Raw genomic sequence first — 13,619 nt, forward strand, 5'->3', positions numbered from 1 at the left:
TAAATGTCATTCTTGCGGCTATTTGGTTTAAGAAATACTCGAAGCATCCAAAGATGCATTGATGTTCAAACATATCAAATGAACTCTGAAATATTCAAATCAAATGTGCTTTCTTAATAAAATTATATTTCTCAACGAGGTCCTGCAGATCATTTTAAAATAGCATTAGGTCCACCACAATACGCGCCCAAAACCATTTATTGTAAAATTATTTGCTGCATTTACTGAATATATATTACAAATCATTACATGCATTAATGTGTGCAATAGGAAATTATATTGGATACAAATGAGTTTTCCAATGGAAAAGCAAGCTTGTTTATTTTTTATCTGATAAATGTTTATTTATTGCATATATCTTCTAAGTCATTTTGGATTTACTTAAACCTGAATGAAACACCTTAGTTAATAAATCAGATTTCTTATATCAATCTGACCTTCCGGTCCATGGCCAACAACGGCCTGGTGTGCATGTGTGTGACTCAGTCATCAAGTAGTCAAGCTTGAGTAACTGTAAAACATTTATTGTGGGTACAAAAAGTTCAGTTAAAATGACAAGCCCCCCCCTCAACTAGAATCCCGACACTCACAACAAAACAGGTCTCTGAGGCATTGACTACAAGTTGGGTGCTTATGTACAACATTTCATCACATTCCAATGTGTTTTTTTATCGTTCTTTCCAAGCGTTGGACATAAGGAGACACGTCCAAATGTTAACGCTGGTCAACAGACTTTGGCGAATACTGGAGGAACGAGATCAGCGTTGAATGGACGCATTGAGGAAAAAAAAAAAAAAGAAAATCGATCCCAAATTTCAACGGTCATAAACACCCAAAAATAATCACCTGCAGATCCTTAAGACAAAATTAAAGTCATATTGAATGTAAACAAACTGATTACACTGCCAAAAAACTAAAAGATATCTAGTGTAAAAACATGGCATGAAAACACACAAAACGCAAAGCGTGTTCGAAATGCGTCACGTCACCTGCGCATTTTTTCTCTCCTGAAGAATAAAATAAAAAAGGAAGAGTTTTTATATTTTTTGTCCGTCATCATTCGAGCAGCCAAAGTCAGATGACGGCAGGCGACAGCACTCCAGCATGCATCCGAGTGGATCAAAAGATCAAAAAGACGGTCGGTCTGCCACTCAGGCTCCCGAAATCAAAGGACAGTTACAGACCTGCCAATTGATACTCTGTCAGCCACTAAAAAAATGTCAATTAAGTCAGAAACTGACACGTAGGCCTGCAGAATTCTGGGAAATTCAAATTGGAACCCAGCGGTGGGAAAAAAACAGGCTCATACAAACGAGAAGGCGGGCTCGTAACTCATCGACTGCCATTGACAGCTAGAGACGTCAAAGACGATTCTGAAGCGGGCTGGCAGTGAGTGAGTCAACAGGCCGGACCAATCGAAAACATTTTTGGAATTAAGAGATGCGAACAACATTTGATCTAATTCTTCCATTAAAAAATAATACAATCATTCATGGCGGCCATAGTTTGAATTCATTATTGACTGAGTCGCTTTCCATTAAATGACCCCTAATTATCAGTTAATTCTTATGGAAAGTTTCCAGTTTGGAATCTGTCTAAAATCCCCCATGACGTTTTACTGGGAACCTTCAGGGAATTTTACACCCATATGGATGGAACAACCCTTTTTTTTTTTGGTAGTGTTTGATACTTTGGAACCGCTCCAAGGAACAATCAATCAATCAGCCTCAAGACACTCTAAAATGTTGACAGAAACGAGGAGACAATCACATTGTGTGACGCCAGTCAGTCGGCTTCACGCTAAAATCAAACAACGATATATGAAGGAAGAAGAAATGCGTAAAAATCAACACTAGATGCTTTTGTGTCGATGGCGCAATGGAAGCCCTTCGGGAAGGTGGTAGAAAAACAAGAAAAAAAGTATTGAGGAGTCCAGTGGTGACGCTGGCAGTGGGAATGTTGTCGGCCAACAACAAACCAAACACGTTGTCGAAAAACCAAAGAGGGCTATCAAAGCGTTGTGGCTAAGAAACGAGGAGGTGCTCGTCCGAATGCGACGGACACGATGACAAAGATGGAGGCTCAGGCGCAGAGGCTCCAACGCTTGCGGCTGAGGCTTCACATGACGGCGCACTCCCTGGACGTCACTTTGGCCTGATGGGACACACGAGCGCCACATTTACTTCAAATGCAGCCAATCACTCCCACCAAAGCCCATCTCTCGTTGGCCAATGCCGAGGCTCAAACTGGTCCAAGTTTGCCCACATCGGTGACAACTTTCCATGGAAAGTTTCACAGAAAAACCTTCCAAAATTCTGCAGCTCAACCTTCCCGTGTAATTGACGGCAAATAACGCAAATGGCGGCGCGCTCACCTTCTTGTGCACCACCGGCTCGTCGCCATCCTCTTCCTCGCCGTTCTCCACTTGCACCTTCTTGCTCACGCTGCGTCTGGCCACTTCCTGCGGGACAAACGTGACAAGGCGAGTGAGACGAGGCCGTCCGCCTCAATTAGGTCGCGGAGGAGCGGACGCCGTTACCTCGCCGTCGGAGTTGACTAAGCTGGTGATGATGTCACTTCCTGTGCCCCAGGAAGCCTGGCTTTTCCACAGCAGATCAGCGGGCGGACCGTGGGCCACACCGGCGTCCGCAGACCACACCTACACACGAGAACACCTTCGTCAGTCCAAAAACACAATCTCCCCAAAACGTTGAGACATTAGCGGGGCGATGATGAATCAAAAAGGGATTACGGAAATCAAAAGTATTTGTGATCATCGATGAATGGTTTTGCCGTCTTTTTTCAATTTCATTGCGTAAAACATCCACACGAGGCGGAGACTCGGGAAAATCCTCCGATAAAGGCAAAATTGAAGTCCCAACAAATATTCTGGTGGAAAGCTGTTAAACGGTCCAAATGGGTCACTTGAACGCCACAAACTCAAGTCCACACACGTGTAAGAAACAAATCCACACCTCTTCCTCGCGCACGCACGACAGATGCACAAGCTCAAGTTGGTCTTACGGTAACGGTTTGTCCGGCCTTGAGAACAAACTTCGGTGAGAACTTGTAGACAATCTCGTCGGCGTCATCCACTTGTCTCCGGAGTCTCCAGTTCCCCAAAGGCTGGTCCTAAACAACACGCCGTGTTTTTAATCAAGTAACGCGAGCAGCGAGGCAACGGCGGCGCAACGCTTCGAGCGCACACCTGCTCCGTGTCGTTGGTCAGGGTAACGGAGTTGCCGTCCATGTCGGTGGGGGAGATGGCGACGGCGCCGCTGGCTGTGTCCTCTTCGGACGCCAGCAGCAGCTCGTCACCGCGTCCCATGTCGGCCAGGTCGCCCGACTCCAAGTCCACCCTCCTCCGCTTGGAGGTGCGGGACGAGGACGAGCCCGTCACCCTGGAGACGGTCACGCGGGAAGATGGGCTGGGCGACAGCTTGAGCCTGCAACCGAGAACGTCAACAATGTTTGTCTTGTTCTGAGTTTTAGGAGATACACGGCGTCTTTCAGACAATTTTTGCTTCGACTTGCACGCTTAACGTTGGCAGTGAACGTTGATCTCTCAATGACGGCGCGCTTCCTGTTGATTTCGGCGCGCATTCTTGGGAACGCTCATTTGTCAAAGCGGCGACCACTTTATCGTTTGTCTCGACATCGAGGAAGCGAGTAAAATGATGACCAATCAATGTTTGGATTAAAGGGGATCTCATGGCACAAATACGTTCTACGAGCCACCACATGAATATTGCGTTTGAGGAACACGAAAGAAGCCGAAAAATCCAGGGCAGGCGGCCATTTTGCCTTTTACTGCCCCCTGCTGTCAACTGAAAATGACGTCGCAGCGCCTCAGAAAACAGGTGAGCCATAACGGTCGTTACCTGAGCCCTTCCGCACGCTCGCGTCATTTTAGTTGACGGCAAGTGGCCGTAAAATGCAAAATGGCCTCTCTCCGCGAATGCCGTCTTCATCAGAAAGACGCGTTTTGATAAGAACATTTTCAACTTGACTTCCCTTTAAGGGTTCTACGTTTTGTCTTGGCCAACAAGCCTCACCTGTGCTCCTCGCCCTCCAGGAGCTTCCTGTAGGCGTTGATCTCCATGTCCAGTGTGAGCTTGACGTCGAGCAGCTCCTGATATTCGGAGAGCTGCGCGTTCATGCGCTCGCGCAGGTCGTTCATCTCATGGTCCTTGGCCTCCATCACGCGGCGGTACTTGTCCCGCTCCGATGCCAGGATGTCCTCGAGCTCCCGGACGCGGTCCTCGGCAGCCGCCGCCTGCAGACGCACACGGCGAAATCCATCAGACGACGCCGGGTGGCAAGTTTCCCAAGTGCGGCGGAGGCTCGCCTACTTGTTTCTGCAGGGCGCTCAGCTGATAGCCCAGACTCTCGATTCTCATTCGGGACTCCTGCACCTCCTCTCTGGCCGTGCACATGGCCTTGTCGTTCATGGCTGACGACACCTTGGCGTTGTCCAGCTACAACAACGTGGGACATAAACAAAGCCAATTTTGATTTTGGCGACCCATGAAAGACAAGCACTGGCTCACCTTGGCCTGGAAGGTGTGCTCCAGTTCATCCTTGTACAGAGACACCTGCTCATCGTGCTGCTTCCGCAGGTCCTGACACACAGACATGCATTGCAGCAATTAAACAACTGCACACACACACATTTGGTTGCTTTCTCACTCGGCCACGGCTTGCTCACATCGTCTCTCCCTCTCTCACTCGCGACACACACACACACACCTGTAAAGCTTGTGACAGTTTGAACTCATAGTCCTGTCTGGCTCCCGAATCGACCTCGACAATTCGCTGCTCTTGTCTGCGGCGAGACTCCCGAACTTCCTATCAAAACATTTGAACCAAAAAAAAAAAAAAAACATTCTCAGCATGGATGTTCCTTCCGCACGCGGTGTTGGTTTCTGCATCTTCACCTCCTCAAACATGTTCTTCCGGAACTCCAGCTCCTCGCTGAGCGACTGGCAGCGATTTTCCAAGTCCACGCGCATCAACGTCTCGGCCTCCAGCTGCCGCTTGGCCACGGCGTGGCTGTCCTCCGCCTGCAAAGCGTTCAAATCAACATCAACGCCGCGCTCAATTGCCACAGACAATGCGGGAATTGAGCGGGGCGGGTGCGAGGCAAACAGCTGGCAGCAAACGGTTGGCACAGCTGCAGACGTTTGGGAAAAGTGCAATATCCGCACACGACCACCAGTTGGCGACATGCACAATCTTGTGCCTGTCCTCAACACAAAACAAATTAACCACTTTTTCACTCGGGATACGCATTTTTAATTTCATAGAAAAAAATGGAATAGTAATGCACAAGAAAACAGAAAAATCCAATTTTGGGGATCTTAAACACACAGCAGGTCACGCTCTCTTACAAATGTAGCTAAGAACCAAAGATGAGGATTGATGGTTTCTTTAAGTATTACTTTCCATCACCTTCAAAAGAAACAATTATTTTGGACTTTCCACAACATACGCAAATGAGAAAGCGGCGGTGCACCTTTGCCAGCAGGCCCTTGACTTCAAGGAGGTCGGAGGTGAGCGCGGCATTTTGGCTGAGCGCCGTGGACAGCGCCGCTTCGCTCTGGTTCAGCTGACTTTCCAGAGCTCCTGCCCGCGACATGGCCGCCGCCAGGTCGCCATCCTTCTTCTTGCCACTAACACACCAGAGGAAGGAAAACGCCATCGTCAATCATCACCTCAGCAACGTGGACGACACTGGCACATTTTTCCTGCCGAGGCAAAATTTGGTGTGCTAACCACGACGACGAGTGACAAAATTTGACGAGTTAACAGTGAGAGTGTAGTTTCGCCTCACTAGTAACGTGCAGCAAGTCGCGCTTTAGCGAGGACAAAACGTGTGCCAGTACACGAACATTGTGTGGCCTATGTATGAAATAAAAGGCTCAAAGAGATGTTCTTGAGTTGAAGTGTCACCTGCGTGTCGCCTCTTCCAAGTCGGCCTGGGCCTTGCCCAGATCGATCTGCAGCCGGGCGCGCTCCCTGGCGGTTTCGTCCAGAACCCGGCGAGCGTCCGCCAACTCCGCCTCGTACAGATGCTTCAGGCCGCTCACCTAAACAAGACAAAGGGATCATTCTGGAAACAACACGACAAGATCGGCCAATCAAGTGCAGGTGAGAAGCAAAGCAAAGCAGGGCCGCGAAGCCAACTTTTCTGTTGGTGGCGCTGGTGCGAGCAACTTTCTGATTTGGATGATCAACGGCTGTTTTAATTGTCAGACAGTACGTTGGCTTGAAGTCCAGCATGACAATGACTCGGGTTATATGGACAAAATAATTGAGTGACAATATCAAGTTTGTCCGTAACAACCACTTTTGTTTTTTTTTTCTTTTTCATTCTTTAGAATGAAGACAAACAAGTTTGAACTTTTTCAGAAATGCTGAATTTCAGTGAACATCATCACTAATTTAATTGCCTAACCACATTGCTTGACCTGCTGCAAATCAACTTCGAGCGGTCAGCTCTTTTCGGGGCGCTCCTTCCCTCGGGAGAAGCATCAAACATCGGAACATCATGTCAGGGAGCACAAGCCATCATTTGTGCCGATTTCTTAAGTAGCAGAAGCATAACTGCCTCCGATGTTGCCTGTATGCTACGCAAAAAAGTTCTCCAACAGATGTTTTGCAAGCTTGTGGGCCAACATTGTTTCTTCTCAAGATACGTACTTTGACAGACGCATGCGCCGCAAAATTGAAAAATCCAACCGCAGACGCTTATGATCAGCAAGCTATTTTGGCGGTGCGTCTACCAAAAGGTGCTTGGGACAAATGCTTTCAATGGACAATTTAAGACTTTGCAAACATGAAAGGTTCCATTTAATCTCCAGCCTGACGTAGTTGCGACTGCTCAGAGCAACTAGAAAAAGTCTTTTAGCTTTTACTGATTAGCACGACTGTGGTATGTACCGGCAAGGAATGTGAAAAATGAGCCGAGCTGATTTTCACGTGCTAACGCAGAGCACGCGCTTGTGCCGGTTTTGCATTCAGAACAAGTTAGTGACTTATCTTAATGAACGTACACCCCACAAACGCAAAGAAAACTGACAACAACTTAAGATCTTTCTTAAATTCTTGATTTGTTCTGTAATGGGTGCGGAAACGTGGCCGCTCAAATTGACCGCTTGACGCACTTCTGACACCAAATTGGCGCAGCAAACAGGAAGAGGACTTCTTCATGGACTTCCCCAGAGCAATCGCTCACGAGTGGCCGCACGAGAAACCCCGCTGGAGTTTGTGCATTTGTGAGTAGCTCCAATTGCCGGCCGCAAGCGCCAAGGTATAAATAACAAATAGGTCGCAATTGCTTATTTATATCGCCAACGTGTCGATTGCTGATGACCACTGCTGCTTACAGGACGCTTGCATTGCGGGAGTCAATTTTTTTTTTTTAAAGGAACTATATCGCTGACAAAACCTTTGAAGTTATATTTTGGTGAATTTCACTTTTTTATCTTCCCCAAAAATCGATACTATTAGTCAGTCCACATGCACAGGTGTAACTTTGACCAATCTTAGGTGTTGCAAATGGCTTACTCTCTTTCTTTCACACACAACTTGCCATTTTTGGGGTTTCCTGAAAAGTAACTATTTCGGAGGTTTGAACAATTTAAGTGACAGCTTTGTTACGTGAGTTTTTACTTGAGGGAAAATCTAGAATTGTTCTTCGTATAATAAAAAGCAGAATGATGTGGAAAAGATGACGTTTGATCAATTTAAGTCAATAAAGGACAAAATATTGATCAAGTATGAATTGCTGCAAGTGCGTGTTGATTTCATTGTATTTATTTGCAAAATTAATGATACATACCCTTACCAGACCGTTTTATTTAATTTAATCGTTGTTTGCGTTTCACAAGCGACATCAAATTTGTTCCAGTGCAACACGGTTCAATTCACCAATAAATAGGCAAAACAAAACGTCTCTTTTGCAATGGACTGGCTGAAAGCGACATTTTAAACTGTGCAGCGCTGGCACACGATAATCGGTGCAGAATTTGTACTTGTAGTTCTTGTACAATTCATGAAAAAACAACCACTGGGTTTATTTTAACAACTTCTGGTGCCAAATTTCCAATTTAACTTAATAATCAGCATGGTTGAATTATTATGTCCATTTAGTTTCTGTGTTAAGCAAATGACACCAATGTTTTCAACAAAGGTTAAAAGGTGCCAAAAGTCTGACTTAAAGCAAGCCACACCTAAAATCTTCATTTGGTCCGTTTTACAGATATTATATTTGATCACTCGAATATTCTGTCTGCGTGTTTGTCTTATGCAAATAAATTTAATTCATCTGGGAAATTTTACACCCAACTACAGAAAAATGTGAAAAACTAACACCAAATAGTCCGTCAAATATGTCTGACGTCGAGCGTTTCACATGAGAAGATGAGGAACCAAAACAGATTAAAAAAAAAAAAAGAAAACAAATCAGTGAAGTAGTTAAAAAAGGGAGGGGGCGTTCGTATGAAATGGCGCGCACAATCAACCGCTCTCATTTCAAATTTTGAACATCCGAGCAGCTTTTTGAAATCACGTCAACAAGCCAAAAGCCACAAAAAATGCTCAGGCGAACGGTGATGAATGAAATTTGGCCGGTTGCCACCCACGTTCCATGAGGGCCGTTTGAATACTTTTGCTCCACTTTGACGGCAAACGAACTAAGAAGCGAGTCCAAGTGAAGAACGATCGCGTCGAACCCGAGTTGCCATTTGCACTCACCTCCCTGGTGGTGACCTCCTCTTTCTCGGACACTTTAACCAGCAGCCGGTCGTTCTCCAGCTCCAGAGAGCGCACCCGTTCGATGTAGACGGCCAGTCGGTCGTTGAGGTGCTGCAGGTCTTGCTTCTCCTGCAGGCGAGAGATGCGGGTGGGTGAGAGCGGCGTCGAGGACGCGGCAGCCGGCCGACCAGCTTCGCGGCTTGGGGTTGCAGTCGCCATAACGGCTCGCACGCTCTCTCGCTGGCTTTTTTTTTCTTTCTTCGACGATTCGTTCGCTCGGGCGATCGGCGGTCAGGGGAACACGCGCGTGTGCGTCGGCTTCTCGGAATTTGGGACGGAAAGATAGAAAGGTGCTTCGGCGACCGGCAAGGACTCAATGGGAGGCGGGCGGCGGGCAGGTCCGAGGCGGCAACGGCGTCGTCTCCCACGTTCGGGACTAGGGCGGATTGATCGAAAGAGATTCCAAAATGGCCGCCACAGCTGCCACCACCGCGCCAAAAGCTGGGAGCATTTCCGGCCGCGCTCTGCACGATGGGAAAACGTTATCATCCGACACCGCGCTGACGTCACGGCTCAACAGCTCAATCGACCGTCAGCACTTCCTATGAGAAAAAATGTATTGTTTCGTTCCTTCAACAAATGAAGGCAAAAAAGTCAACTTTTTTTGTTGTCATTTTCGTACTTCTTGATCCAATTTTAGTCATTCAAGACCTCTTTTATTTTGGCGAAGTTAAAATTGATGCTTTTGTTGCTTTGTGTAATGTTTTTATTTAAAATCCTTCTGGTGATCATTTGTTTTTATCGTCTACTTTATGTGTTATTGACTTTATTGTATGTCTTCTTGTAAAAAAAACATGACTTAATTAAACTTAATTTGTATTCATCAATGTATTTTCCATCACTTAATCTTATATATGTTGCAGCTCAATTACTGTTTGACATAGTGAAGTATTTTCTAATAGCAGGTTATTTTTACACTGATAAAATTATTTAATTATTCTGTAAACGGGTAAAATAACAATACCAAATCATTTAATAAACAAAGACGTTTTTTGTTCCGTCGTAAAGTGTAATTGCACCTCCACTCCAGTAGTTGGCAGTGGCGTTCTCCTTGCCCATTGTGCATAGTGAGTATTCACTCTACGGTGAAGGTTTGTTTTGCAACGAATATGCTATTATTTATAGTTGCTGCAGAGAGTGGGGGATGGTGGAGGGGAGGCGAATTGTTTTCTTCTTGATAGGGGGGCGTAACAGAAAATAATTGAGAAGCACTGGCCTAACCCAACAGCCTGGGTGAGAGGCAGTGTACACCCTGGATTGGTCACGGGTCCATCGCAGAACATAGATAGACCATTCACACGCAATCACTTCCAATGGGGAGTTTGTCTTCAAGGAGCCTGTTCTGCATGTTTTCGTAATGTGAAAGAAAACCCACAAAAGAAGCCAAGATTTGAACCCCCAGACCATAGAACTGTGAAGCAGATTCATCTGTGTTGCTGTGTTATTACTGTTTGACATAAATTGTTAATTGTGTTTTTAAATTACAGCTAGATTTTGTTAAAAATACATACGAATAACAATATAAAATGTTCAAAATTCTATGCCTTTAGGAATATTTGTACTTTTCACAATTGTAATCCTTTGTCATTTACGCTTCATCCTCCAGTCTGATGGGGGCGCTGTCCCGCGGTCGTGCGGGTGAACTCCTTCACTTGGTCGCCTGATACAGCCAACAGCCCTTCCGGCTTCGTCGCCATTACAGACAGCAGGTACGAAATCGTCGGGATTTTCTCCAAACGGAACCCGTTTAGAATCTCAGGCATCCATAGTTTCATCATTGATTAATTGAACGTAAAACAACCCCCTGGCTTCGCTTATCCCCTAACTGTACATATTGTGCAGAATCCGACTGAGGACATTCACGTTAAGAGTATCAACAGCGACACCAGTATCGCCTACTGGAATGGTTGAGCTATTCCTTAGCTTACACGCGCGTTAGTACAGGAAAGAATATTTTTTTATTAACCTAGTTTAATTTACTCGATCTAGGAGGCGGTGTCTCACGTCGCTTATTAAGCACGTTAGCAGTCAAGTTAGGCCGGATATCTGTCTGCAAGCGTGTAGCAATGTTTCGTTAACCATGCAAAGAATTGAAAGGTGCATTACTGAAACTAAGCGTCAGAAGTGTCACGACTATTTGCAAACATAATAGCGTGAATGTAATATGCCAATGCCCATTGTGCGCTACGTGGAGCACATTCTAAAGTCATTCATGTCAAATAAAAAGTTTATGTCCGAAAAGCTGCCATCAATCGTCACCAAAATTCATGTGTCCGCATGCCCACTCCAACCTCCGAAAACATTCGAATGCTCGACCAATTATTTCGGATTTTATGCACTGAGGATGCTGTACAATCGGTGTCAAGTTGTTTGCAATTAAGGTTACACTCCGCTTTTTACTAACCTGGGGCTCAGAATTACACCACTGCTTTAAGTATGCAGAAGTCTGTCTTGTGGTGTCATTAGGCTGGTGATGGAAGATTTTTGAGGCAGAGTGAGAAGCGGTGGGGATGAGAATTGGCGGTCCAAATCTGAGACTGAAGTCCTTGGTTTGAAATCGTCGGGGATGAAATTTTGAGTCCAAATAGCTTGATGTCTTTTTTTTATGGACCTACACAGTTCCTCAAGATTCTTGTGTACTGATTCTGGATTTTTTTAGTGTTACTTTTAGCATTAAAAACAAGTTGTACCGAGGATGCATATAAATGTGTTACTCCTGTTGCAGCAGCGTAGCATGAATTTGCATGCAAGTAGACTTAATGGTTGACTCATCAATCAACAGAAGAAAAAAAATGTTTTGGGACACAACTCTGGCGGCGTCCGTCAGGTTGCATTCTTGCTAAGTAGCGTATCGACGTCCGCTCATGTGTGCTTGTTCTTTGCTTGCAGACATGGCTATTCGCTACCCGATGGCCGTCGGCCTCAATAAAGGCCACAAAGTCACCAAAAATGTCACTGCCCCCAAACACAGCCGCCGGCGTGGGGTAAGTTTCTCTCGAGATGGTGAGATCAGGGGTTGGGCGTTGCGCCGCTGCCACTTTTTCCAAACAGCCTTCAGCTCACTCAACATCTGCTTTTGCTTTTGTCCAGCGTCTGACCAAGCACAGCAAGTTCGTCCGGGACATGATCCGCGAGGTGTGCGGCTTCGCTCCTTACGAGAGGCGAGCCATGGAGCTGCTCAAAGTGTCGAAGGACAAACGGGCGCTCAAGTTCATAAAGAAAAGGGTGACGTTGCTCCTCCTGCTCTCTCTTTGCTTCAGAGGAAATAGTCTGAATCTTTTAAGTCAAACCATCAGCAAGCGGCTGACCTCCAATTGCCTTTCGGGAACAATCCAAATCCGTTTTCTCTTGAAATAAATTTAATTTTGAGACTTATTGAAGCCAGACTTGATCTTGTAAATGTGTACCGCGTTCTCATTTCACAACAAGTTGAAGTCTCATGTGCATTCAAATTAGTCATTTATATTACGTTAATGGTGTATTTTTCCTGATATGTGTTTTTGTTGTTCAACAACACAAAGTGTATATTTGTTGGAATTTGACAATTCCACTTTGCTGCTAAATGATGGAATAATGTGACGTTAGCAGCTTGATGAGTGACATGATTCTGTAATTGCCTTGAAGGCAAGAGTCCCTTTGAAATGTTACGAAGTTGAGGTGCTGATGGTTTTTTTCTTGTGCAGATTGGCACCCACATCCGGGCCAAGAGAAAGCGTGAGGAGCTGAGCAACGTGCTGGCTGCCATGAGGAAGGCTGCCGCCAAGAAAGACTAATTTGTCTTGAAATAAATGTTTGACTACATCCACTGCGTCTTGTTCTTGAGGGCAGGGCGGGAAGGTCAAGTTCTTTTCCCCTGGGCAAATTTCCTGAATTATTTTTCAAAAAATTCAGTAGTATGCAAACAACTTGATGCGTTATCCCCTGAGTCAACAAATTTTCCCAAAACTTTATTTCATGGGTTGCCAACCCTTTCGAAGGTGACGGCAACGTTTACGGTATCAACTCATGCCAAATTTGATGCATTTCGGAAACAAATTTGCTAGCTGCTTAGCATAGCACCACTATCGCTGATCACTTTTGACTAAATTCCAAAGAAATTTCTATGCCGCGTCTGCAACATTATTACTGGCTGGCGGGTTTTTGACCCATTCTGTACTCTAGATTTGTGATCTCCATTCCCAACCACTGTTCCACAATTGGTGCAGGCTGTGAATTTCTTTTAGTTTTTTTCTTCTTGTAGCGTGTTGTGTCAACGGTGACCCTCCTTCAGCGGATGGTTACCAGTGTCGTGGTTGGAGCAGAGCATTGCCACATTAAGGCGTAACAAAAAAAAAGATTATCGACTCCACGAGTTCCTACGAGTCCTTTAATTCAGACCGATTCACTGTCAAGCCCAAATTGATTGTCTCGCCAACATGCATCAACTAAGCATCAAATTATTTATTGAGGAGATGTGCACGACTTAATGGACGTTGTCACCCCTCCAGCCCCATCAAGGGATGGACGCTCGTCTGAATTTCCAGGGTGACCTTCAAGTCAGTCAGTCAGTGGCAAACACAAAGGTTGGAGACCACTCCTCTAGATGAAAACCATCATCAGGCACTGCTGTAATAAGTACTATCACGCTGTAATTCACATTTATAAAGTCAATATGACCGTGAATAGTCTCGTCAAAGTTCTGCCCGATAAAATAAACAGCCAACAAAATATTCGCTGTATATGTGCTGTTGCCCATGGCGACGCGCCTCTGTTCCGCTCAGCCCCTCCCATCGAGTTTGGATGCAGTGTCGCGATTGGTTAGG

General features: G+C 45.6%; 2 protein-coding genes across 2 annotated transcripts; one reads left to right on the forward strand and one right to left on the reverse strand.

Moving 5' to 3' along the window:
- Window positions 1–508: 508 nt before the first annotated feature.
- lmnb2 (lamin B2) lies at window positions 509–9,306 on the reverse strand. Its single transcript, XM_088312729.1, has 13 exons — window positions 8,758–9,306; window positions 5,953–6,089; window positions 5,516–5,672; window positions 4,938–5,063; window positions 4,750–4,848; window positions 4,551–4,622; window positions 4,353–4,478; window positions 4,056–4,276; window positions 3,209–3,446; window positions 3,025–3,132; window positions 2,540–2,659; window positions 2,375–2,461; window positions 509–2,154 (listed from the first exon to the last, which is right to left on the reverse strand). Exons 1-13 carry the CDS (start codon window positions 8,974–8,976, stop codon window positions 2,119–2,121), a joined length of 1,746 nt encoding a protein of 581 aa, XP_088168855.1. The 5' UTR covers window positions 8,977–9,306; the 3' UTR covers window positions 509–2,118.
- Window positions 9,307–10,423: 1,117 nt separating this feature from the next.
- rpl36 (ribosomal protein L36) lies at window positions 10,424–12,618 on the forward strand. The gene is made up of 4 exons (XM_088312730.1): window positions 10,424–10,526; window positions 11,707–11,801; window positions 11,908–12,042; window positions 12,501–12,618. Exons 2-4 carry the CDS (start codon window positions 11,709–11,711, stop codon window positions 12,588–12,590), a joined length of 318 nt encoding a protein of 105 aa, XP_088168856.1. The 5' UTR covers window positions 10,424–10,526; window positions 11,707–11,708; the 3' UTR covers window positions 12,591–12,618.
- Window positions 12,619–13,619: the final 1,001 nt, after the last annotated feature.

This window comes from Idiotropiscis lumnitzeri, chromosome 13, assembly GCF_059441095.1.
Source record: "Idiotropiscis lumnitzeri isolate Australia: NSW breed Sydney's pygmy pipehorse chromosome 13, RoL_Ilum_1.0, whole genome shotgun sequence".
Lineage (NCBI taxonomy): Eukaryota > Metazoa > Chordata > Actinopteri > Syngnathiformes > Syngnathidae > Idiotropiscis > Idiotropiscis lumnitzeri.